Source organism: Squalius cephalus, assembly GCF_949319135.1.
Source record: "Squalius cephalus genome assembly, chromosome: 2".
NCBI classification, from domain to species: domain Eukaryota; kingdom Metazoa; phylum Chordata; class Actinopteri; order Cypriniformes; family Leuciscidae; genus Squalius; species Squalius cephalus.
In genome coordinates, this window is record NC_137123.1 from 7,743,883 (window position 1) to 7,770,398 (window position 26,516).

General features: G+C 38.4%; 3 protein-coding genes across 4 annotated transcripts in view; all 3 read right to left on the reverse strand.

Annotated features, from left to right (window-relative positions):
- Nucleotides 1-3,877: 3,877 nt before the first annotated feature.
- Nucleotides 3,878-6,627, reverse strand: LOC307148924 (uncharacterized protein; the record flags this gene model as incomplete). Its single annotated transcript, XM_079854868.1, has 6 exons — nucleotides 6,523-6,627; nucleotides 6,021-6,347; nucleotides 5,585-5,710; nucleotides 5,333-5,482; nucleotides 4,794-4,843; nucleotides 3,878-4,213 (listed from the first exon to the last, which is right to left on the reverse strand). Exons 1-6 carry the CDS (start codon nucleotides 6,560-6,562, stop codon nucleotides 3,878-3,880), a joined length of 1,029 nt encoding a protein of 342 aa, XP_079710994.1. The 5' UTR covers nucleotides 6,563-6,627.
- A 2,244-nt stretch (nucleotides 6,628-8,871) lies between these two features.
- The window catches only part of LOC307151430 (uncharacterized protein), a 75,647-nt gene continuing 58,002 nt past the window's right edge, over nucleotides 8,872-26,516 (reverse strand). The window contains exons 1-7 of one of the 2 annotated variants that reach the window (XM_079859445.1): nucleotides 16,982-17,091; nucleotides 16,484-16,561; nucleotides 10,441-10,524; nucleotides 9,998-10,075; nucleotides 9,503-9,619; nucleotides 9,388-9,422; nucleotides 8,872-9,265 (exon numbers count right to left, since the gene is read on the reverse strand). In XM_079859445.1, the coding sequence (XP_079715571.1) occupies nucleotides 8,891-9,265; nucleotides 9,388-9,422; nucleotides 9,503-9,619; nucleotides 9,998-10,075; nucleotides 10,441-10,524; nucleotides 16,484-16,561; nucleotides 16,982-17,057 (843 nt within the window). In that variant the 5' untranslated portion in view covers nucleotides 17,058-17,091 and the 3' untranslated portion in view covers nucleotides 8,872-8,890. Of the gene's footprint in view, nucleotides 9,266-9,387; nucleotides 9,423-9,502; nucleotides 9,620-9,997; nucleotides 10,076-10,440; nucleotides 10,525-16,483; nucleotides 16,562-16,981; nucleotides 17,092-26,516 lie in introns of those variants that run through there. The other variant, XM_079859444.1, reaches the window with a different exon arrangement.
- LOC307151386 (uncharacterized protein) lies at nucleotides 21,850-24,553 on the reverse strand. Its single transcript, XM_079859386.1, has 7 exons — nucleotides 24,416-24,553; nucleotides 23,920-24,240; nucleotides 23,431-23,517; nucleotides 22,986-23,063; nucleotides 22,604-22,708; nucleotides 22,486-22,520; nucleotides 21,850-22,365 (listed from the first exon to the last, which is right to left on the reverse strand). The coding sequence occupies exons 1-7, from the start codon at nucleotides 24,453-24,455 to the stop codon at nucleotides 22,015-22,017; spliced, it is 1,017 nt and encodes a 338-aa protein (XP_079715512.1). The 5' UTR covers nucleotides 24,456-24,553; the 3' UTR covers nucleotides 21,850-22,014.

Below are 26,516 nucleotides of genomic sequence, written 5' to 3' on the forward strand. Positions count from 1 at the left end.
ACTGTCCATAAATTTCCCATCATGAATTTGCATTTACAATAAAAACATGAATACAATATGTTGTTGTAAAATTTATTGTAAAAATTACATCAATTGCTAACAGTGTATACATTATATATATATATATATATATATATATATATATATATATCTTCTAATAAAACTGGAGAGGAAATACTTGTTTAAGTCATTTCACAATCACCCCCACACCAGCAACTGAAAAATACGTTAAATCTGGCATGTTTCATATTTGCCAGAAGAGAGCCATAAAATAATGCCCTTGCCTCCACCACCTCCTGCTGCGCCACCACCGATTCCGGAACCCTTCAGGGTTGCCATCCATTTGCCAACATCGAACACAAACCAAACAAATGCCAGAAGAATCCAGAAAAGGCCCGGAAGATTTTGCTATCTGGGCATATGAGACACGGGACTGCAAGAGGCATGTAACGTGAGAGCCGGAGCCGCCAACAGCCGCAGGCCATCCACGCAGCTGTAAACAAAACAAGCGTTTACACAAAAATCCCACATCTGTTTTTACGACCTAGCTCAAACACACCTACCTCAAAGCGGAAACGCTGCAGAAACAAGGGGCGGTCCCACGGGCAATGACGCGACGCTCAAATGCCAAGCACACGCAGGAGGTGACTACATGTTCTTTTATACTGTCCCACCCTGCTCGTAATTGGACCTGCACTACCCCAAGCACATTAGTCTAATTACAGCGCCACAATACGTCCCACTACACTACATTCACACACAAACCATTCACATTATGTGAATATGAACAGAAGTTATTCTATTATGACACTGATTACTCTCAACTAAAACATGGGTTCACCTCATTATGATTTTAATCAGGATCCTGTTATACACAGATGAGCCATTCGTCACAACGCTGGGAAGCTCTTTACTTGTTTATATTTATTTTCATGTCTGTTTCCCGCTCTGCTTTTCAATTAAAGGTGCTCTAAGCGATGTCACATATTTTTTAGGCCGAAACATTTTTTGTCACATCCAGCAAACATCTCCTCACCATCCGCTAGCTGTCTGTCCCCTGAACACACTGTAAAAAAAACGCGGTCTCTGTAGACACCACAGGCTCCACAAACGGCAAGAAAAACAAACTGGCCCAGCCTGGACCACGAAACATAACAAACATTGTTCCAGCCAATAACCGACAAGAATGATTTGGGGGTGGGGGTGGGGGTTAGTGCGCATGCACATGAAAGGGGGAGTGGAGTGGAGGAGAGAGAAGCATGAAGAGGGAAGTTAGCTAGAGGAGAGATGTCCTAAAAAACGGCTAACGTTAGAATTATATTCTCTTGAATTTTGATATGGCCGACACACGACCAAAGAGACGACGTTCCGATGAACAAATAGCAAAGAAGAGGGAAAAGGAAGAAGGAACGCGCAAAGTCCCGAATTTACATCGGAAAAGTACGGAAGGGAGGGGGAGGGGACGGGATGAGGAGGAGGCAGGGTCGAGCTAGCCTCCATTTTGTTTGACAATACTTCGATCATCAACAAGAAGTGATGTCACCCAACATCGCTTAGAGCACCTTTAATTAGTCAAAGCATTTCTTCCTTTATGTCATTTCAGCAGCCTGACCATAAACACAACTGTTTAATTCCAATGCCTGCATTTCAAATAAATAAACAAATAATACACAAATAGCACCCATAATATAACACAAAACTTGCAAAAAAACTGTAAACTTTCTCTGAACATTATAATCGATCAACGAATGCTGAAGAGCGTCTTTTGGTTACTCCAGTGATTAACAGTCAGCTTCTGTTCCACAAAATTAAGCAGATGAGGGCATGACTCCTCTTTTAAACCCAGATCTAGCCAGAAGTTTCTTCTTCAAATAAGGGTTTTTTTTTTGTCCTGTCACTGTTGCATTGTGGGCTAAACTTCCACTTCATGAAGCTGCTCTGAGACACTGTCAGTAAAAATGTCATTACGGTCTCTTTGCTGTTGAGAAGATCATCGGATCATCTGGTTTATCCACTGTTGAATCTGGTTTATCTGCAGTGGATTGTTGAATCCGGTTCATCTACAGTTTAATCTGGTTTATCTGCAGTGGAGTAAATCGTTGAATCTGGTTCTTCTGTTGAATCTGGTTTATCTGCAGTGGAGTAAATCGTTGAAACCGGTTCATCTGTTGAATCTGGTTTATCTGCAGTGGAGTAAATCGTTGAAACCGGTTCATCTGTTGAATCTGGATTATCTGCAGTGGAGTAAATCGTTGAATCCGGTTCATCTGTTGAATCTGGATTATCTGCAGTGGAGTAAATCGTTGAATCCGATTCATCTGTTGAATCTGGATTATCTGCAGTGGAGTAAATCGTTGAATCTGGTTCATCTGTTGAATCTGGTTTATCTGCAGTGGAGTAAATCGTTGAATCCGGTTCATCTTCTGTTGAATCTGGTTTATCTGCAGTGGAGTAAATCGTTGAAACCGGTTCATCTGTTGAATCTGGTTTAACTGCAGTGGAGTAAATAGTTGAATCCAGTTCATCTTCTGTTGAATCTGGTTTATTTGCAGTGGAGTAAATCGTTGAATCTGGTTTATCCACTGTTGAATCTGGTTTATCTGCAGTGGATCGTTGAATCCGGTTCATCTTCTGTTTAATCTGGTTTATCTGCAGTGGAGTAAATCGTTGAATCTGGTTCATCTGTTGAATCTGGATTATCTGCAGTGGAGTAAATCGTTGAATCCGATTCATCTGTTGAATCTGGTTTATCTGCAGTGGAGTAAATCGTTGAATCTGGTTCATCTGTTGAATCTGGTTTATCTGCAGTGGAGTAAATCCTTGAATCCGGTTCATCTTCTGTTGAATCTGGTTTATCTGCAGTGGAGTAAATCGTTGAATCCGATTCATCTGTTGAATCTGGTTTATCTGCAGTGGAGTAAATCGTTGAATCCAGTTCATCTGTTGAATCTGGTTTATCTGCAGTGGAGTAAATCCTTGAATCCGGTTCATCTTCTGTTGAATCTGGTTTATCTGCAGTGGAGTAAATCGTTGAAACCGGTTCATCTGTTGAATATGGTTTAACTGCAGTGGAGTAAATAGTTGAATCCAGTTCATCTTCTGTTGAATCTGGTTTATTTGCAGTGGAGTAAATCGTTGAATCTGGTTTATCCACTGTTGAATCTGGTTTATCTGCAGTGGATCGTTGAATCCGGTTCATCTTCTGTTTAATCTGGTTTATCTGCAGTGGAGTAAATCGTTGAATCTGGTTCATCTGTTGAATCTGGATTATCTGCAGTGGAGTAAATCGTTGAATCCGATTCATCTGTTGAATCTGGTTTAACTGCAGTGGAGTAAATCGTTGAAACCGGTTCATCTGTTGAATCTGGTTTAACTGCAGTGGAGTAAATAGTTGAATCCAGTTCATCTTCTGTTGAATCTGGTTTATTTGCAGTGGAGTAAATCGTTGAATCTGGTTTATCCACTGTTGAATCTGGTTTATCTGCAGTGGATCGTTGAATCCGGTTCATCTTCTGTTTAATCTGGTTTATCTGCAGTGGAGTAAATCGTTGAAACCGGTTCATCTGTTGAATCTGGTTTATCTGCTGTGGAGTAGATCATTGAATCCGGTTCATCTGTTGAATCTGGTTTATCTGCAGTGGAGTAAATCGTTGAAACCGGTTCATCTGTTGAATCTGGTTTATCTGCAGTGGAGTAAATCGTTGAAACCGGTTCATCTGTTGAATCTGGTTTAACTGCAGTGGAGTAAATAGTTGAATCCAGTTCATCTTCTGTTGAATCTGGTTTATTTGCAGTGGAGTAAATCGTTGAATCTGGTTTATCCACTGTTGAATCTGGTTTATCTGCAGTGGATCGTTGAATCCGGTTCATCTTCTGTTTAATCTGGTTTATCTGCAGTGGAGTAAATCGTTGAAACCGGTTCATCTGTTGAATCTGGTTTATCTGCTGTGGAGTAGATCATTGAATCCGGTTCATCTGTTGAATCTGGTTTATCTGCAGTGGAGTAAATCGTTGAAACCGGTTCATCTGTTGAATCTGGTTTATCTGCAGTGGAGTAAATCGTTGAAACCGGTTCATCTGTTGAATCTGGATTATCTGCAGTGGAGTAGATCATTGGATCATCTGGACTTTCTGCTGTAGTGTAGATAGTGTCTCTGTTCTTGCACTGGAACTCGCTGATTTCCTGATAATTATGGTCACTCCAGTCAATGTCCTGCAAAAAAACTCATGTTATCTTCCAAACCCTTACACATCTGAACATTGAACCATTATTTGTTATCACTAGCAGATACATGTTGAGTTTTAGATGCTGGTGAGCAGGAGAGAGATGTTCAGAGTCAGCAGCACCAAACCAATGAGCACCAATCAGCTTTTACCAGCACTGACATTACAGCTGGTGTTTTCAAGAGCTCACAGATATAAGATCATCATCATCATCATCATCATCATCATCATCATCATCGATGGTTGCAGGAAGGCAGACAGAAACGAGGATTAAACACAGGACAGCAGAACAGGTAACACACACTAAATATAACGGAGATCAGACGAAGACTGACAGAATAGACAGAACTTAACTACAAACACAGATTACACTGATTAACAGAACACAGGTGATACAGATGACGATGATTGACTAAACAGGTGATACAACTGAACTGATAATGACAGTAACCATAGCAATGAAGGACAGGCGGGAAAAGAACAAAGGAAAACAGGAACAAATCAAAACACAAACTGAAGTCCAAACAAGCATTGACACGTGACACATCTTCATCACCATAAACACTCACCCCTGCAGTGATTTCTGCTCTTGTATTCAAAGGCAAAAGCCCAACGGCGACTGTCAAAACAAGAGGAGAAATAAAGTTACATTCAAACAGCAAACATTAGAAAGAGATGTGTGTGTACCTGCGTCTTTAGATAAGCTCAATGACTGACTGTCAACATCTTTTCCACAAGGTCAACCAGATGAAGACATGATTCCTTCATTTAAACCCTGATTTATACAAAGTTTCTTAAAAAACTCCGGCATAGTTTTCACTGCTCACATAGTATTTATAACTAGCTATATGTGACCCCTCCACCCAGGCCCTACTCGCCCCGCTCTGTGCGGGCCTCAAACCCGGGTCTCTGGTGTGAGAGTCAGGCGCTGTCGCTAGAGCACGTATTGAGATCAGAGGAGTGAGGTTTACTCGCACAGCGACTACTAGCTGGCCTCCGTTACATATATATGAAAGCAATAGATGTCTATGGGAAATCTCCATTTAGAGAGCAGATGTAAGTAAATGTGTTTGTTTAGTTTCCAGAGAAACATGCATCTAAATCTAACCGTGCTGGGAAAGTCCTGATTGTGTAACTCTTGGTGATTTCTTGCTTCTCTTTCTACACAACACCATCAGCGCCATGAGGAAGATGATCACCATGATGAAGACTAACCCAACACAGATATAGATGACAGACCCTGAATCAGAGCCGTGACCTGTAACACACATTTAATGTACTTTAAACTGATATATAGAGGCATCACACTCAAATCCTCAAGAAATAAGAGTCATAAAGAGTGGCAGACAGATGATCTGACCTGATGAGATGGTATGATCTGTGTGATTCATGCTGGTGGATTGTAGATTCAGATCTGTTGTACTGAAATATGATGATGTTGTGTTTGTAAAAGAGCTTATAGTTGAAACCTCAGTGGTCTTATTATCTGATGGATGACAGGAAAGATCAACTTAAAGTCAATGTTTCTAAAACACTGACACTTAATCCAACTTAAAATAAATAAACAATAATTTGTTATATTGTCTTCTGTAGAGCTGCATTATAAGTGATTTTTATAATGTATTAACTTTGCAACAATGAAACTGTTATTTCCCTGTTTATTACTGTGAAGCTGCTTTGAAAACATATTGTGGCCTTATTTTATTTGATGACCAATTTTCCTGTACCTTTAGTTCATTTCTACTACAGGTACACTTCTAATAAATATAACCCTTTTTATAAATATAATCACTTACCCATTTTAACCAGCAACAAAATCTCTGAATAGCCATCGGTCCAAGGGAAAGTCCAGCTCACACCACACCAGTATTGGCCTTCATCCTCTGTTCTCAGATCAGTGATGGTGACGGTGAAAACTCTGGCCGTCGTGTCGTCAGTCAGAGACAATCTCTCGTCTTTAGCTGGAGATCCTGATTCAACCATGATGTTTTTATTTCCATAGTTACACTCCCCTTTACAAAAATACTTTGAATATGATTCAAATCCAGATTCATATGAGCATCTGATGTCAACTCTCTCTCCTCTGTATCCAGTAATTGTCTGTGGAGCTCCAACAACAACAGCTGAAAACACAAATATCATTATATAGAGCTGTTATGTGTGAGCAAGAGACATAAGCAGGCCAGAATAATAACTGACAAATATCATCCATATGAGTCTGATGATCATGTGATAACAGAGGAAAAACAAGAGAAGATGTCAAACTCTGTGTAAAAGAGCTGAGAGTCTCAAACTCACCTGTACAGATGCTGGAAAAGAGCAGCAGGACGTCCAACATGATGAAATTTGACAAGCGTTTCGCTGAAATAAAAGACCAAATTCTGTGTGACAAACGTTACTGTCGTTCTCTTCCGTACTGAGTGATCAATGTGTGTCAGCAACTACTATGAACATTTCCTTCCTCTTCTGTATCTCTAACCACATCAGCTCTACAGGACATCATAAAAGAGCTCATTTACTCTGACAAACAGCAGATGCTTTGCTTATATACTGATCTAACAGCACAATACTTAGGTTCATTATATGAATGTCATTTTTTATCAAAATCAAAACTAAGATAAGGTTATTATTTGTATATGTTTAGGTTTTGTAACTGGTCTCAGTTTCTTTTGAGTTTTAATCCTAATTCTTACCTTCACTAGTTCATTTCAAAAGGTGGCCAAATCATCTCTAAAAGTAGGCTACAAACAGACAATCTCTTTTTAAATCTACAGCCAGTACTCCTGTCTCACAGCGTTTCTTTTATCATTCTACAGGTGAGCAAAAACGATTCAAAAACTGGTCAAAACTGATGTTAAACACTGTGTTTCAAACATGTATATGTTGATTTTTGGTAGGTTACTAAGAAAGACTGTTAGTTTTACCAATACGCATGCAGTAGTAATGAGTCAAATATCAGATTACACACAAGTGACAAATATGGGAATTTGAAGTGAAATGAGAGAAAATACTCATGTGAAAAGAGTTTAGGGATGTTTTTATATGTTGATTGTAATTGGATGATAAAGTTTAAGTGAGTTAAATGTACATTTGCTACTGGAGTTATCTCGATGGCAGTGCATGTATGTGTGAACTGGAGCCAAAATGGCGACTTGCATATAAAATATTGAAGTTCACACCTTTTTTTTTTTTTTTACTTTTTTTTTACTTTTTTGCATTTATATATATGTTTTTTGTTGTTAGCAACATATCTTTTTTTTTAGTAACACTAGAGTTTAACTTACGTGTGATTTTATGTGTTGCTGTTACGTAGATCAGTTCTGTCTGTCCTGTGTTGCTTCAGGAGACTTTATATTGGCATAATAATCACCGGCTGTATCTGTTCTGCTCTTGAGTCTATGGCGGCCCATAGAACCGTTCATATGAAAGTTTAATATAAAAAATAAATATAAAATTTGGCACACAGATAGAGGACGCTCTGAACATTATCCACATGTGAAATCTCTAACTCAAACCCTTCAGTGCCACTATCTTATCAAAGTTGTGCTTATGTTTATGCTAATAGCACTGAAATATAAGGGTTAGAAACAAAATTCGGTCATGAAAAATTTTCTGTCATTTTGAATTTTCTGAAACCCTTTTTCTTTTAAGTCATTTTTGTGGCCATTTTATGGCTTTATTGGACAGGAAAGTATATATCAGACAGGACATCATGGGGTGTAGAGAGAGGAATGAGATCGGAAGAGGATATTGGCTCCGACAATCCTGCTTTTTCTTAAATTTCTGGAGACAGGTGGTCCAATGTATAAAGTCAATTAGCCCAGATCGTCTTCAGACCGTGATGGCAAAAAGTTATTAAAATCTTTTGATAGACCAGACCGTACTTGTAGGACGCTTCAACAAATTTGATGGCGAGTTTGCCACAGTGGATGTGAGGCTGTATCTCTGCACTTAATAGCCGTCACACCCTAAGGAGGAGTTTCGGCACAGCGCCACCTAGTGTTGCCAAATAATGAAACATTTATATTTTTTGCCTATAACTTCAGAATAGTTTGACCAAAAACCATAAGACTGATCTCTTTACATTCACGGTGTGGCATATCGAGCTGAATGAAACCCAAATTTCTCATGTCGGCCATTTAGAATTTTGTAGAAATATGCTGTATTTTATGAAAGAAACAGCATATGGTTACGAAACATGATATGTGTCATTAGCACCGAGGAGCCTAATAAGATTGGGATTATCACCACCTAGTGGTCAAAAGATGATCAAATGTACAAATATGCTTATAACCTTTGTGAATTTTGTTTGATGCTATAAATCTTACCTCTTTGTGTTCTTTGGGTCTTACAGAATCTAATGATAAACACAATAGCCTACTTTTAAAAACTTTTTAATATATTAAACCAGTTTCACATAACTCATTGTCAAATTTGATATAAAAGAACCACATATAGTCATGTTCACTGCTTTTAGGATTTTTTTATTTTATTTTTTTACTAAGTACAAATAACACTGAATTTAATGAAATTTTTCATTCTTTCCCTTTTTTTTAATTGTTAGTAACTTTCCTTGTGAACAATATTACATACAGAAGAATACTGATAAAAATGTGTTTTGTACAGAAAAGTGTGTAATTTTTTTACCAAATTCGGACATTCTTTTTCATTTATCATTGATCACTGAATATATCGGACCCTCGTTTGTTGAGATGTTTTGTGGATGTGTTGCTGTTACGTAGATCAGTTCTGTCCCGCTGTCCTGTGTTGCTTCAGGAGACTTTATTTTGACATAATAATCACCGGCTGTATCTGTCACCTGATTGGTCGAGTGGGTGTGACTGGGGTTTGAATCAGGCTGCTGATTGGTTACTGTGGCGTAAACAGTAGAGACTTTTGGGCGGGTGTTGAGGTGTGATGCAGGCGTCTGATTGGATGAAGATGCAGGGGTCTGATTGGTTGAAGATGCAGGCATAAAATTGGTTGAAGATGTTACCATGACGACATCTGTGTTTAGAATCTCTTCATATATGTGGTCAGTCTGAAAAACAACACATACATCAATAATTTACTAGTTTACATAGATTAACCACTCTGTAGATCAATAAACAATCATTTAACATGTCTGTCTGATCTTCTACAGGTAAAGATTTGAACACTCACCTCTGTATTGTGCTGCATGTTTTGCTGAAATAAAGCTTTATAAAACCAGAGAAAAGTCAATTCACACACAAAAACAAGAATATAATAATAAAAATACTCACAAACAAACTGTTACCTGTCCCAGATTTCCTCTTCCTCTTCTTCAGGATGATGAAGGATCCACAACACAGAGTCAGAACCAGCAGAACCGAACCCAGACCGCCAGCAACAGAAGCCAGATCTGAAGGCAACGCTAAACACATGATATTTACATGATGAAACACAAACTGATTCTGATTATACTGGAAAATCAACAATAACATTCTAATAACTAATATAAATTCCTTTGATTATTGTACCATTAGGAATATTGTAATATTGTAAATATCCAGTTGTTATATTGTGTAACTGAAGTGAAACTGCAATGGTAAACCTCAACTCTACAGAAGAAAACACTTCTCTTTACGGTTGATGTCAAACCAAATTAACCACATGAAATCTGATATGTGCATCATTCATATTTATACAGTGGATAAAATGTGTCTCCACAAATGTTCAAATCAATTTCCTTTCAAAGATTGATCATGTGATCAGAGAGTTGCATTATGGGTAGTGTAGTTTGTGTGCTTACTAGTGTTTGTCTGATAGAGTTGAACTGTAGTATTTCCTGTTGTTGTTCTTGTTGTTTCAGTTTCTGTTTGATGAGTCTCTGACAGAGAGAAACACCAGTGACTGTGAATGTGTCACTCATGCAGTGATATAATAACACATAATAATAATAGACAAACACACACTTTACATTGTTTGCTATTGCTGAACAAATTATGTGTTTTCTGTCATCACAAGAACATCACAACCTCTAAATACAATTTTGGTTTGTATTTCACAGAAACTGAAACTTTGAAACTTTGATGAAATTCATGAATGCATCATTAAAATTGTGTATAGAAGCTTTATCTCTTTATTCAGTATAATCACAGTAACTGTACATGAGTGCAGATGTCAGCGGGTGCAGTGTGTGTGTGTGTGTGTGTGTGTGTGTGTGTGTGTGTGTGTGTGTGCGCGTGTGTGTACCTGTGCTGGTGTGTTCAGTGCTGCTGTTTGTATTCAGACTTATGCTGGATGTTGAGATCTGGACACGTGTTGTCGTCTCTGGAGCTGAGAAATGAAGAAGAGCTGTAGATAGCTTTTTAATTGTCATTCAACTGTAAATTTAGAGTGCACATATGAACAAAATTCCATTCCACTGGCTCATAAAATATAAAAATAAAATAAAAAAATGCTACAACGTGCATTCAAATATAACACTAAAAAGAGTTTGACAGCAGCATAAAAATAATGATGTTGCACATGATAATTGGCGGCATGTAAATCCAACCGTTTGCCCTTGTTAAGTGGTGTCATATAAATAGTTATTCCACATAATAAATAAATACTATAATTGTAATAACCCGGTCCAGTTCACATGAGGCTCACAGCAGAGGATTCAGTGAGATATAGTGGTTAAGGGTTTTTTTGAGTTCAGGAGTCTGAGAGTTTGTGGGAAAAAGCTGTTGCATTATCTGGCTGTTCTGCCCCGAATGCTGAGAAACCTCTTGACAGAGGGCAGCAGAAAAACAGTCCATGATGAGGATGGGTGGGGTCTCTTTTAAAATGTTTTTGGCCGGGTCGGACAGCGTTTGAGTGCAGTGAAGTGCCGATGATCTTTTCTGCTGTCCTCACCACTCTCCGTACAGACTTCCAGGCTGAGGTTTGCAGTCCCCAAACCAGACAGAGATGCAGCTGGTCAGTACATTCTCTATAGTGCCTTGGTAGAAAGTGCTGAGGATGGGAGGGGGAAGGTGTGCTCTTCTCATCCGGCACAAAAAGTATAGATGCTGCTGAGCTCTCTTTAAAAGAGAGGCAGTGTTGAGGCTCCATGTAAAACTCTCTGTGATCTGCTCCCCCAGGAACTTGGTGCTACTGACTAATTCCACCGCAGTGTCGTTGATGAGGAGTGGTGTGTGGATGTGTTGCTTTCTCCTGAATGTCGACAAAATGAAGAAGATCATTGTTGACTTCAGGAGAGCTTGTGGACAGGTTGTTTGTGTCGCACCAGTCCACAAGCTGTCTCACCTCCTCCCTGTAGGCCTGTTCATAACCAGAAATATGGGGGGAATACTCTGGGTTCAGGGTATATCTGGGAACTTTTCTCTGATATGATTATTTGTAAGTGTGAACTCGTGAAGTGGTGTCACGGTTCATGAATCGGCTGTCTCATTTCTGATGTGTGTGTGTGTGTCTGTGTGGGTGTGGTTACTCATTGTGTTAATTATTGTCGCCAGCTGTGTTCAATCCCCGTTCCCTTTATATGTGCAGTAATTCCCATCTCATGTTGTCAGATCGTTGTGGCTTCCCCGGTGTCGTGTCCTGTTCCCTGTGTACTGCTCTCATCTCCTCGTGTGGATTACTGTCTTCGTGGACCCGCTTCGTCGTGTTTCACGCTGTCTGGATTGTTTATTGTTCCTGGTTCCTGAGCACGCCTTCACCGCACACCATCACCGGGTTGCCCACTGAAGTCCCTGCGTCATCTCGCCATCTGAGTGTTTGTTTCCCCGACCTGTGTATCTTTGACCATCTTCATTAAACATTCTTTTACTTGCAATTGTATCCGTCTCTGTTTCACTACAAGTGGTTCGTGCTGAACCTGGCATCATGGTGAACAGTAATGGACTCGATAGCCGGTGTTCAGGGAGATGACACTGGAGATGTTATTTCCAACCCTTACAGCCTGAAGTCTGTCTGTTATAAAGTCCAATAGCCAGTTACACAGGGGGGTGCTAAGGCACAGGGGTCCCAGTTTACTTAGCAGATTCTGTGGGATGATCGTGTTGAATGCCAAGCTTAAGTCCACAAACAGCATTCGCACATGAGTGTTCTCCTCCAGATGGGCCAGGCTACAAAGGAGCAGAGAGGAAATGGCGTTGTGGAGCGATTGGGGCGGTAAGCAAACTGGAAACACTCATAAGGGTACAAAAGCTGTCACTAGGACGGTACCCTTCAAAAAGGTTCAAATATGTACCATTTAGGTACTAATATTTACACTTTTGGTACCAATATGTATACCTTTTGAGTATGCACTCTTTAGGTACAAAGGTGTACCTTTTGAAAAGGTACCGCCCCAGTGATAGCTTTTGTGTGTGTTTTTTCTGAGAGTGGAGGGGAGTTTTGAGATGATATGGTACTTTACCAGCCTCTCGAAGCACTTCATCATTATAGAAGTGAGTGCAACAGGACGATAATCACTGAGGAATGTAATTGTGAATTTTGTGGGCACTGGTATTATGGCAGCAGTCTTGAAGCATGATGGAACAACAGCCTGATTCAGCGAGGTGTTGAAGATGTCTATGAGGACAGGATCCAGCTGATCAGCGCATTCCTTAAGCACCCGTCCTGGGATGTTGTCATGAGGAACACTTTTTCTCACAGGAGTGGTGTTTAGTGCTTCAAACCGTCCAAAATATGTGTTGAGTTTGTTGAGAAAGCGTGTGTTGTCCTCACAGGGTGGTGGAGTCTGCATACCCTGCCACATGCGCTTGGTGTTCGTAGGGTCGAGGAAGAAACCCTGTATTTTCTGGCTATGGGCATGTTCTTCAGCCCTAATGGCACAGTTCAGGTTGGCTCCAGCTGTTCTGAGCTCCACCATGTGACCAGCTTTGAACGCAGCCATGTGCCTTCAGCATTGCACCTACCTCGCTGGTCATCCAGGGCTTCTGATTGGCTCATGTGTTGATGCTCTTGGTGACACATGCATCCTCCATGCACTACTGAATATATGTGGACACAGGCGCAGCACACTCCTCCGCATTGATTTGTATCCCAATCAGTGCAGTCAGAGCGGTCCTGTAATGCTGACATAGCACCCTCAGGCCAGACCCTCGCCTGCTTCACTGTAGGTTTTTCCTGATAAGCAGTGGCCTGTATGCAGGAATTAGCATCACAGAGAAGTGGAGCCGATGTGGGGGCGGGGGACTTCCTCAAATGCCTTCTTGGTGTTAGTGTAGGCTACACAGTAAATTCCCCGGTGTTAAATTAATACCGCTCTGTGTTCATATGGGAACCACCAGCAGGGTGTTAAAAGTAACACTGAAGCAGTGTTAGAGTTAATGAGATAATGAAATAATTAATTGAGTGATGATTGTTGGATTATTGAAGACACCTGATGATAACAAGCAGAATCACTGAAGAAAAGAGAAACAAAAGAACTACAACTGACTTCCGGACACAGCTTTAGATGAAATCAACTGAAAATACATGAAATCGCTCTTATTACAAACCAGTTTGACTTTATTTCTGTCATTCATCTACAGAAGATATTTTTGAGAATGAACATTTTTTTTGATTAAAATGCGTGATCATCATTATGGTGATCGGTGTTCCCTCTTTGGGTGGTTTGACAATTTATATATATTTTTATGTTAGTTGTTGTCTTTGTAACAGTGTTCACTGAAACACATAATTTGTTGCAAAGGAAACCATAAACTAAGATATAATATGTTTCATCAACATAAAAAAAAAAAAAAAGTTTGACAAATATCATAACTGACCAAAAGAGGTAACATGTTATTAGCAGATTTTTACCATCAATATATATTTTTTTCCAAAGATCAAACATTCTGAATTTTTACTTCTAAATACATTGCGAAAAAATAAACTGAAAACACACACACTAACATCAAGAATCAGCTTATGAATCACAACAATGGTGACATGCTTCATGCTGCAATGGATGCTGGGAACCTTTGGTTTTATAACATGGTGGCTCCCAGCATGCATTGCTGCAGGAAGCATGTCACCATTGTTGAGATTCATATGCTAATTCTTGATGTCTGTGTGTGTCTTAAATAATTTGCTTAAGTCAGCCTGGTTGTTATTCATCAGTGGAGACATTTTTTTTTTTAAATTATCCAGTCCTTATATTTGGATAGTTAGCTATGGAAGCTTGTTTCCGCCACAAAATAAAAAAAATAAAAGATAATTGCGACTTTTTATCTCACAATTGCGAGTTTACATCTCGCAATTCTGACTTTATTTCTCAGAATTGCGAGATATAAAGTCAGAATTGCGTGAAATAAAGTCAGAATTCTGAGATATAAAGTCAGAATTCTGAGATATAAAGTCAGAATTCTGAGATATAAAGTCAGAATTGCGTGAAATAAAGTCACAATTGCGTGTTATAAAGTCAGAATTCTGACTTTTTTTCTCGCAATTGCGACTTTATATCTCAGAATTCTGACTTTATATCTCAGAATTCTGACTTTATATCACGCAATTGGGAGATATAAAGTCGCAATTGCGTGTTATAAAGTCAGAATTGTGAGATATAAACTATTCTAAGGTAAAAAAAAAAAAGTCTGTCTTTTTTTTTCCCCCCTTAGAATTGGACTTTATATCTCACAATTCTGAGAAAAGATGTCAGAATTGCGAGATATAAACTCGCAATTATGTGTTATAAAGTCAGAATTGCGTGATATAAAGTCAGAATTATGAGATATAAAGTCAGAATTCTGAGATATAAAGTCGCAATTGCGAGAAAAAAAGTCAGAATACTGACTTTATAAGACGCAATTGCGACTTTATATCTCGCAATTCTGACTTTATATCTCAGAATTCTGACTTTATTTCACGCAATTCTGACTTTATATCTCGCAATTCTGAGAAATAAAGTCAGAATTGCGAGATGTAAACTCGCAATTGTGAGATAAAAAGTCGCAATTATCTTTTTTTTTTTTTTTTTTTTGTGGCGGAAACAAGCTTCCATAGTTAGCCGATGCTAGGCTAGCGCGAGTCAATGGTAGATGTTAGCCAGCCATTAAAAAACGTTTTACCCACTCCACAGTGCACCAAACGCAAATCAATTATAACACTAGACTATCGATGCAAATGTCCGTTGAGAGAATAATGTTAGAAACCAAACTTACCTTTCATCTCAATGATCCCAAAGGAACTAGTTTCTCAGCAGCTGCGGAATTTTACTTTGCTCCGGTTAGTAATGTGGCAAAAAGTAAACAGAACAGAAGCGCACTACAGTGTGTGTAGTACATGTGTGTACCGGCTCACTCGGTTGCCTAGGGAATCAATATCACTCCGCTGCTGCTGTAGACAAGGCTTATGATTACAGGGAACAAATTATAACTAATGCCATGTGATGAAAGGTAAGTTTGATTTCTAACATTATTCTCTCAACGGACATTTGCATCGATAGTCTAATGTTATAATTGATTTGCGTTTGGTGCACTGTGGAGTGGGTAAAACGTTTTTTAATGGCTGGCTAACATCTACCATTGACTCGCGCTAGCCTAGCATCAGCTAACTATCCAAATATAAGGACTGGATAATTTAAAAAAAAAAATGTCTCCACCGATGAATAACAACCAGGCTGACTTAAAAATGAGGTCCGATGTCAAAAATCCCGAACCACCCCTTTAATACCGGGGAATTTACTGTGAGATCCAGTCTATTCATGCCCCTGGTAGCAAAATCCACATACTGATGGAAATGAGGGAGAACTGTCTTCATTTTAGCCTGGCTAAAGCACGCATGATGCTTGCAGTGTTTTTCAGCCTCTGCAGTCTCACTATATGAGAACATGAATGCATGAACTTCAATTTCAGAGCCGCTCTGAGAGTCACTGAAGCTCATCAGCTTATTGATTACTAGAAAATGATTACTTGATTACTTTGATTACTAGAAAATTCCCAACACAGAATTTGAGGAAATCAAAACATTTTATAGAAATATTTTGTTTTTATAACTAAAATTGTTGTTTTTATTAATATTCAAGCATCACAGACGAGGGCAGACTCTATCATTATGTCATTATGGTCGCTGTGACCAAGGCAGCTCTGGCATAATGTCAATAACACTTCTACAGATGAATTAGTTTCTTCACAGTTATTGAGGTCTAAATTACCGAAAAAAGGTATTGTTGTGTACCGGCACCAAATCTCAGGTATCGTATACCGGACCCAACCACTGTATCAAGCGTGACTCTTTTCCCCAAACCAGTTAAGCGCAAACCATGCCCCTTAACCGAAAACTTGTGTGTGTGTGTGTTCGTGTGTGTGTGTGTATGTACCTGTGCTGGTGTGTTCAGTGCTGCTATACGGACTAATGCTGGATGTTGAGATCTGGACACGTGTCGTTGTCTCTGGAGCTGAGAAATGAAGAAGAGCCGTCACACCATAATACATATATTCATAAAACTATAAACATGAGTGATGAAGTAGATTGTGTGTGTCTGTGTGTGTGAGTGAGTGAGTGAGTGAGTGAGTGTGAGTGTGTGAGTGAGTGAGTGAGTGAGTGAGTGTGTGTGTGTGTGTGTGTGTGTGTGTGTGTGTATGTGTGTGTGTGTGTGTGTGTATGTACCTGTGCTGGTGTGTTCAGTGCTGCTGTTTGTATACAGACTGGTTGTTGAGATCTGGACCTGTGTCGTTGTCTCTGGAGCTGAGAAATGAAGAAGAGACGTCAAGCCATTCAAATTAAACAAATATTAATAACACAATCATTAACCACAGCATGAAGCATAAACATGAATGATGAAGCAGATTGTTGTTCAATAATGAATATCAGGCACCTCTGATCACATTTAGCTGGATTTGTTGGTAGTGTTCAGCTCCAGCTCTACATCCGTACGGTCCAGCATCTTCCATCTTCAGGTTACTGATGGTCACTGTAAATGAACTGGTCTGAGGATTATCCTTCAGTGAGAATCTGCCACTGATATATACAGTCTTTCTTCCATCAGTTTGTAGTATAAGGTCCCTCTTTTTGTAAACTCCTCTGTAGAAGTATTTGAAATATTCTTTATATCCTTCTAGATAAGGGCACGTAATGATCACTCCTCGTCCCTCTGTTCCTCTCACTGTAATGCCCTTAGACAGTGAACTGTTCACTACACACACACACACACACACACTGCTTTACTCATGTACACTGATAACATACACCATAATGTAAGATAATAAACACTTTTAGTAGAGATCTTCAGCTCTTACCCGTCAGCAGAAACACACAAACTATCAGTGGAAACTTCATTTCTTCATCAGTTCAGTTCAGAAAATCAGTCTGAAACTCTCAGTAGTTCCTCACACGACTCTCTGAAACTCAAACAGCAATAATACTGCTCTCATCTAAATGTGGAGAGTGAAATAATACGCTTGTTTCTCGTCTCACGTGTTGAGAGTCAAACTCATACTGTTCACTGACTGTGTGTCTGTGTTTCCATGAGGCGTTAGATGTGAAAACGCTTCTCAGTTTTGACCAGGAAATTAATTCTGAATTCACGAATCACAACCTGTTTCCTGTCCTCTCTGTTTCTGTTCTGTCTTTAATATGTTTGAGTGCTTTCTGTTGTTCTTTTTATACATTGTTTTTAAATTCAATTTGTAAGCAATAATCAGATTTTAATAATGAGTAACAAAGAAACATTAAACAAGTCCATAACCAAATATCTGTGAGTAAAATAATGTAGCCAGGAGAGCAAATGAAGAGAAGAAGTGAGAGAGATCAGGAAGAGTATTTTAATCATGTCAAAAATATATATTCTAAGAATCAGCTCTGGCCTCTTGGTTTCATATTCTGCAAGCGTATCTAAACATTGTGGTTTTAACACTATAGAAGCAGCGAGAGCCAAATAAGTATTTTCATAATGTCTGGACTTTCTGCTAAACTCATGCGACAGCTAATATTACACCAGATACCAGACTTTGCAGGAGAACATGTCTCACTTTTTAGAGAAGTGACAGCAGAATGTAGACATGTACTCTGTCAGAGCGGAGGTCTGGTTTGAATAGGATATATGAGTATATTATATCAAAATATACAATAGACAAAAAATATTATTCATAAATTAATTAATACAAGAATAATATATTTGAAAGGATTAATCCTGCAAAATAACCATAAAAGAATAATCATAATAGTCACAAGCATACTTTTATTTTTTTATTATACACCAATTTCAAAACATGTTAATTACATGTTAAGTGCTTATGAAAAAAAAAAAAAGTAAAACATTTTAAAGAAACAATCATTGCCAAACACTGTTTCTCCATCATATAAGCTCTGAGAAGAGTTGCATTGTGGAAATGTAGTGTGTTTAGCTGAAGCCTCAAAGCTCTTCCTGTGGCTGTAGTTTCACTTCCTGTTTTCAATGATTTATCAGAATATGCAGCTTCTTTTGATGGTCATGAATGGAGAAGAACGCTCTTTGGCTGCAGATTATTGTAGTTACAACATCAGCCAGCAGGAGTGAGCAGATGAAACTAACCAGACAAATCCATATACACATTAATAACTACAGACATACAAAATAATAATAATAATGAAACAAAATGTATGCTTACTTGCAATTCAGAATAACATGGTTAAATGTGTCCATTACACTAAAGAATATAAACATGAAGATTCAGCTTTAAACATTGAATACATTTACCTTATTTCTATGATCCATATTTCTGTATGTCAGCTGTAAACATATCAGGATCAAATATAACACTGCTACAGGACTGATAATTACATTTAACAAGACCATAATCAAGTCATAATGAATCTGGTCTTTCTGAATTATGAATAGAAAAGACAAAACGAGATTGGTGAGGACCCAATTTCAGTACAACAATGGAAATTATGAGAAGGATGAAGATTTCTCGTGGTTCTTAATATGTTTATGAATGTTTATTATATAATAGGCTTATTAGTTAAAATGAGCTCATTTGTGTTGTGGTGTTGGTTGAGGAAACACAGCTGATGTAAACCACTGTTGTTTCTGTGTCCTTGTCCTCTGGATTACAGTGACGTCCAGTGTCTTTGATCTACAGTCACAGGAAACTTCAGTTAATTAGTTAAAGTGCCTCTATTATGCTTGTTCGAATATTGCTCTCATGCAGTGTGTAATAGAGCTGTCGGTGAATGTAAACGGTCTGCAAAGATCTGAAGTCGAAAGTGCACGATAAATAAGTTACTGTCTCCCAAAAGAAAGAATCGACTCTGAAGCACCTAAACGAGTCGTCAGTAACTCCAGTCTCACTTCTGTGACATGCATACGTAACGCAGTCACACATTTGCATAATGCCTGCCTATGGTTTTCATTGGCTGCACCACATTCAAAATGTGGAAATGAACATATTCCTTTGTGTCTGAAGAAAAGTCTTGAGAAAATAAAACAACTGATTCCCTCCACACTGACCTCTGATGGACAACATGAGAAAATGAACCAATATTCCACTTTAATACATCCTTATTGCATCACTGAGGTGACAGAAACAAACTAGATCATGACAAAGTGATGCAGTCTAACGTTAACCTGCTGAAGACTTCATAATGACACGATGACATGTCACAATGACACCTGATACGACAGACTAAGCGCATGTATGAAAGACACACTGACCTTTCCATTCTTTTAGGTGTGTAATTGTGTTTTAAAAAAAAAGCTTTTGGTGTAAATCTATTACATGTACAGCATCTCCACACATCGTACAACACAATTATAAGTCATTTAAAGGGATGATTATGATTTCACTTTTCTAACTTTAGTTAGTGTGTAATGTTGCAGTTTGAGCATAAACAACATCTGCAAAGTTACAACGCTCAAAGTTCAAAGCAAAGGGAGATATTTGCTTTTAAAGAAATTGCTTTTTAAGGACTACAACAAACAGCTGGCAGGGACTACAAAGCATTCCTCCTGGGTTAGTGACATCACTAACCCTAGAATTTACATAAACCCCGCCCCCTGAACACGATTTATACATTATCAGGACAGAATATGCTAATCAATGACTAGAAGATAACTACACATAAGCTACATAAATTCATCAACTAACCATTCAGAAATGTCTACATGTTGTCACTTCTTCTTGAGTGTGTCCATCATTGTCTGACTCCGGTTTGAACATAAAAGGCTAAAAGTTTTTTGAAATGTTCAGTGCATGTCTGTGTGGGGAGGTAATTGAAACTCCGCCCTCTGTGCCGGGAGCAGCAACTCATTTGCATTTAAAGGGACAGACACAAAAACGGTGCGTTTTTGCTCACCTTCAAAAAGTGGCAATTTTAACATGCTATATAAAACTATCTGTGGGGTATTTAGAGCTAAAACTTTACATACACACTCTGGGGACATCAAATACTTATTTTACATATTGTGCAAAGGGCATTTTACCACTGTTCTTGACAAGTTGTTGAGGTTTAGTAGCAAGAACCCATTAACCCCTGCTGGTAGATGTCATGTTAACCCATTAACCCCTGCTGACCCCTGCTGACCCCTTTTCTATAAAACCTTAGTTTGAATTCATTTTTTGTACACTTAATAATCCATATTATTTTACGTTTTGTTTCTTCTGAAGTCGTGATTACGATGTCCTTTTTTTTTTTTACTATGAAACTAGCAGGCCTATTTATGATAATTCCTGAAGGCAGCATTAAACCCCCAAAATGTCAGGTGGTGCAACTGCCCGAACAAATGAACAGACTAAGAAAGTTCTTAATAATTACAATTCCTTTTGTATATAATCATTTATAGGTGATATATGATTGTTAATGAGGACACCTGTATTCAGGTGTGCATAATAATGTCATATTAACCCCATTAACCCCTGCTGGTAGATGTCATAATAACCCCATTAACCCCTGCTGGTAGATGTCATATTAACTCATTAACCTCTGCTGGTAGCTGTCAAATTAAGTCAATTAACCCCTGCTGGTAGATGTCATATTAACCCCATTAACCCCTGCTGGTAGATGTCATATTAACCCATTAACCCCTGCTGGTAGATGTCATATTAAGTCCATTAACCTCTGCTGGTAGATGTCATATTAAGTCCATTAACCCCTGCTGGTAGATGTCATATTAACCCCTTAACCCCTGCTGGTAGATGTCATATTAACCCCTTAACCCCTGCTGGTAGATGTCATATTAACCCATTAACCCCTGCAGGTAGATGTCATATTAACCCATTAACCCCTGCTGGTAGATGTCATATTAACCCCTTAACCCCTGCTGGTAGCTGTCAAATTAAGTCCATTAACCCCTGCTGGTAGATGTCATATTAACCCCTTAACCCCTGCTGGTAGATGTCATATTAACCCATTAACCCCTGCTGGTAGCTGTCATATTAACCCCATTAACCCCTGCTGGTAGATGTCATATTACCCCATTAACCCCTGCTGGTAGATGTCATATTAAGTCCATTAACCCCTGCTGGTAGATGTCATATTAACCCCATTAACCCCTGCTGGTAGATGTCATATTAACCCATTAACCCCTGCTGGTAGATGTCATATTAACTCCATTAACCCCTGCTGGTAGATGTCATATTAACACATTAACCCCTGCTGGTAGATGTCATATTAACCCCATTAACCCCTGCTGGTAGATGTCATATTAACCCATTAACCCCTGCTGGTAGATGTTGAAACTACACTATACGACTGTCTCCATTGACGGCCATTCAAACAATGTTTCTTTATTGTTTGTTATATATGAAGTTATATATTAACTTTATTTATACATTATACACTTTATAAACTGTGTTTTGTACATAAAAGTGAGACAAAAGATTAAATAATAATTAAAACAATGTAGATTTTACCAAATTTTGAGAGTCTTTTTCATTTATGGTTGATCACTGAATATATCGTTAGACCCTCGTTTGTTGAGAGGTTTTGTGGATGTGTTGAGATTTTTTCTGGATGTGTTGCTGTTACGTAGATCAGTTCTGTCCCGCTGTCCTGTGTTGCTTTAGGAGAATTTATTTTGGCATAATAATCACCGGCTGTATCTGTCACCTGATTGGTCGAGTGGATGTGACTGGGGTTTGAATCAGGCTGGCGATTGGTTACTGTGGCGTAAAGAGTAGAGACTTCTGTACAGTTGTTGTGGTGTGATGCTGGCGTCTGATTGGATGAAGATGTTACCACGGTGACGTCTGTGTTTGGAATCTCCTCATACATGTGTTCAGTCTGAAAAACAACATACATTAATAATTGAATAGTTTATGTAGATAATACTCTCTGCTGATCAATAATCAATCATTGAACATGTATGTCTGATCTTCTACAGGTAAAGATTTGAACACACACCTCTGTATTGTGCTGCATGTTCTGCTGAAATAAAGCTGCATGAAAATAGAGATTAAGTCAATTTACACACTAAAATAGAACTAAATAATAACACTAATAATCACAAACAAACTGTTACCTGTCCCAGATTTCCTCTTCCTCTTCTTCAGGATGATGAAGGTTCCAGAACACAGAGTCAGAACCAGCAGAACTGAACCCAGACCGCCAGCAACAGAAGCCAGATCTGAACATATTATATTGTATAAAACACAATGCTGATTCTGATATTACTGTTAAGTGAACAATAACATTCTTATCATTTATATAAATAATTTGTATTATAGTACAATATTGTGTAACTGAAATGAAACTGCAATGGTAAACCTCAACTCTTCAGAATGAAATGCTTCTGTCTGTGGTTGATGTCAAAGCAAGTTAACCACACGAGTATGTGCCTCTACAAATGTTCAAAGCATGTGATCAGAGAGTTGCATTATGGGTAGTGTAGTTTGTCTTCTTACAAGTGTTTGTCAGATAGAGTTGAACTGTAGTATTTCCTGTTGTTGTTCTTGTTGTTTCAGTTTCTGTTTGATGAGTCTCTGACAGAGAGAAACACCAGTGACTGTGAATCATGCAGTGAGAACATGAACACATATAAACTCTAAAGCTCTACATTCACACACAAACCATTCACACCATGTGAATATGAACAAATGTTAATTTACACTGATTACTTTCAACTGAGAATATTTTAATGTTCATTCTAAAGACACTCTTATCCAAAGCAATTTGTACATTTTAATAACCGGGAGCAAACATCTGAGGACTGAACCTTCAGTCTTCAACAACTTTAACACATTTAATCTCAAAGGAATCATCTAATATATATAAATGACTTCAAGTACATTTAGAAGCACAATCTTCAAGAAATAAGAGTCATAAAGAGCGACAGACAGAGGAACTGACCTGATTGTGGATTCAGTTCTGTTGTACTGAAAGATGACGGTGTTTCTGAAGAAGGGCTGATGGTTGAAACTTCAGTGGTCTTTTTACCTGAAGGGTCACAGGAAAGATCAACTTAAAACACTGACACTGAAGTTCATTTAAAATACATACAATCTTTCATTCAATCTCTGTTTTAATCACTCTGTTTCTTCTTGTGCCAAAGATATCCAGTAAAGTCACTGTAACACACTACCAAGTCATAGTTATAGTGACAATTGGACCCTAATATAAAGTGTGACCAAAACATGGAAAACATTTTCTTTGTACTTTTGTCAGTTAAATAAAGTTAAAACAGAATTAACAAATCACAGATTCTTCATTTGTATTGCATTTTACAAAATTATCCAACTTTTCTGGCTCTGGGGTTGTACAAGATTAATGACTTGATCTCTCACTCTCAGCTTGTTTCCATGCAGTTCATTTCTGCTATTAACAAATGTAATCACTTACCTTCTTCAACCAGCAACAAAATCTTTGAATAGTCATCAAAAATAATCCCCTCCACACCACACCAGTATTTGCCTTTATCCTCTGTTCTCAGATCAGTGATGGTGATGGTGAAAACTCTGGCCGTCGTGTTGTCAGTCAGAGAGAATCTCTTGTCTTTAGCTCGAGATCCTGATTTAACCATGATATTTTTAAATCCATAGTAACACTCCCCTTTACAAAAATACTTTGAATATGATTCATATCCAGATTTATATGAGCATCTGATCTCAACTCTCTCTCCTCTGTATCCAGTTATTGTCTGTGGAGCTCCAACAACAACAGCTGAAAACACAAATATCATTATATAGAGCTGTTATGTGTGAGCAAGAGACATAAGCAGGCCAGAATAATAACTGACAAATATCATCCATATGAGTCTGATGATCATGTGATAACAGAGGAAAAACAAGAGAAGATGTCAAACTCTGTGTAAAAGAGCTGAGAGTCTCAAACTCACCTGTACAGATGCTGGAAAAGAGCAGCAGGACGTCCAACATGATGAAATTTGACAAGCGTTTCGCTGAAATAAAAGACCAAACTCTGTGTGACAAACGTTACTGTCGTTCTCTTCCGTACTGAGAGAACAATGTGTGTCAGCGACTGAAATATATATTTCCTTCCCCTTCTGTCTCTCTAACCACATCCAGCTCTACATGACATCAGTGATGATTCACCAAACTTTATTAAATATATAAGCAGTGTTTTTATTTTAGTACAGTACAACTTCTCCAGTATCAGTTCTCTTCCTGTGTTCATCGTCATAAGAAAGAAGAGTCTTACACTTGTAGTCCAGCCGGCAGTTCACATCACACTGATTCCCTCCACAAAAACACAATAGGATTTTCCCATAGGCTTCTGGATTATCGCAAAAAACAGCGACAAAAGTTCATGATACACACGTGTTGCAGATGAACACAACTTTTATGAATATTGAAGCCTAAATGCAGTCGCCAGAAGTTAAAAGCTAAAGGTAGACTATAAATGAACTACATCACGGTCACATGACTTTAACGTCACCATCACTAAACTTCCGAAAACTCTTTCAGTTTTGATCTAGAAACATTTTCCCTGAAGGTTTGAGTTAGAGTAGTTTATAAGATCTCAATGATAAGCATATCGATGCTGTAAAAGCACTGAGTTTACATGTTCGGCTGATGACGTTTAATCTCCTCGACTGACTCTGTCGTCACATTTAGACACTTGTTAGCAACCGCCTTTTTCAAGACAAGTAACAGCTTCAATAAATCACGAGTGGGGAAATACTGATGTATTTTATGTCGTAGAATAAAGCGTGTCTTGAGCTTGTGTTCACCACAGACCTTATTTCAGCCATTTAACCAAAACCCATTTCAAAAACCCATTGACTTCGGGACGATGAAACCAAAAGTGCTAAAATGCAACTCGCTTCCAAGATTTGTCCAACAAACTGATGTCAAACCTGCACCTCTACAGCCATCTTACCCTGAGGGAACGTGAGGAGTTTCGGCACAGCGCCACCTAGTGTTGGCGGATAATGGAAAATTGATATTTTAGCCTATAAATAGTTTGACCTTCAATAGTTTAATATCAAGCTGAACGACACCCAACTTTCCCATGTTGGCCATTTACTATTTTGTAGTAATATGATGTATTTTATGAACTCAAATGATATTATTATGAAACTTGGTTTGTGTGACCTTGTCCTGAAGGAGCCTGAGAAGATATAAAGAGCTGTGTAGTGTTTTATACAATATCTTGTCAAAGCTACTGCCTTTTGCACTTAAACTTCATCATTGCTCTGATTCTCTGCTTTCTTAATTTTGCCTCTTGTGTGAATTGCCTCATCATCGCTGGTTGCTACTGTATTTCACATTTTAATAGCTTTATTGAACTGTAGATAAGGTGTACCAAAGAATATTGAATTTTGTGTCATTTTTACATTTTATTTATATAATTATTTTTAGTTGTTAGTAACATTTCTGGTTAGTATATACACTTTGATAAGTAATATTATACACTATATAAACTGATATTTACGGAAGCCCTGAACCGTAACGTAAAAAAAAAAAAATTCTGAAAAAAAAGCTATCATTTCGAGATTAAAGTCGAAACGTTTCGAGATTAAAGTCGAACCGCAACGTAAAAAAAAAAAAAAAAATCTGAAAAAAAAAATGCTATCATTTCTAGATTAAAGTTGAAATGTTTCGAGATTAAAGTCGAAATGTTTCGAGATTAAAGTCGAAATGTTTCGAGATTAAAGGGGGGGGTACAATGGTGTTTCATGTATTCAGAGTTGTTTACAGTGTTAAAGAGATGGATTCTCATGCTAAACATGGCCAAAGTTTTAAAACAATATTTTGGACGAACAACGGAGAATTTCTGTGCCGAAAATCTTACTTCCGGGTTGGTACAAGTTTTGGCTGTTTTTTTTCGATCGTGGATCTAATGACGTAGACGAGAGTGGAACTCCTTATATGAGCATTTCTCTCGGAAAAGCGCGCCCGCGCACACGTCGACCAGAGGAGAGCGAGACCGCGCACATCAACGCGCTTCAACAGGAAATCATCGGCAGCGCTGCA

Excerpts from the sequence above, each read along its gene's own strand:
- LOC307151386 (XM_079859386.1), bottom strand. The coding sequence starts at position 24,455 with ATGTTGGACGTCCTGCTGCTCTTTTCCAGCATCTGTACAG. Across the intron at positions 22,709-22,985 it reads ACTCTATCTGACAAACACTT|ATCTGGCTTCTGTTGCTGGC; the intron begins GTAAGAAGACAA and ends TAATATGTTCAG. Across the intron at positions 22,366-22,485 it reads ACATGCAGCACAATACAGAG|ACTGAACACATGTATGAGGA; the intron begins GTGTGTGTTCAA and ends GTTGTTTTTCAG.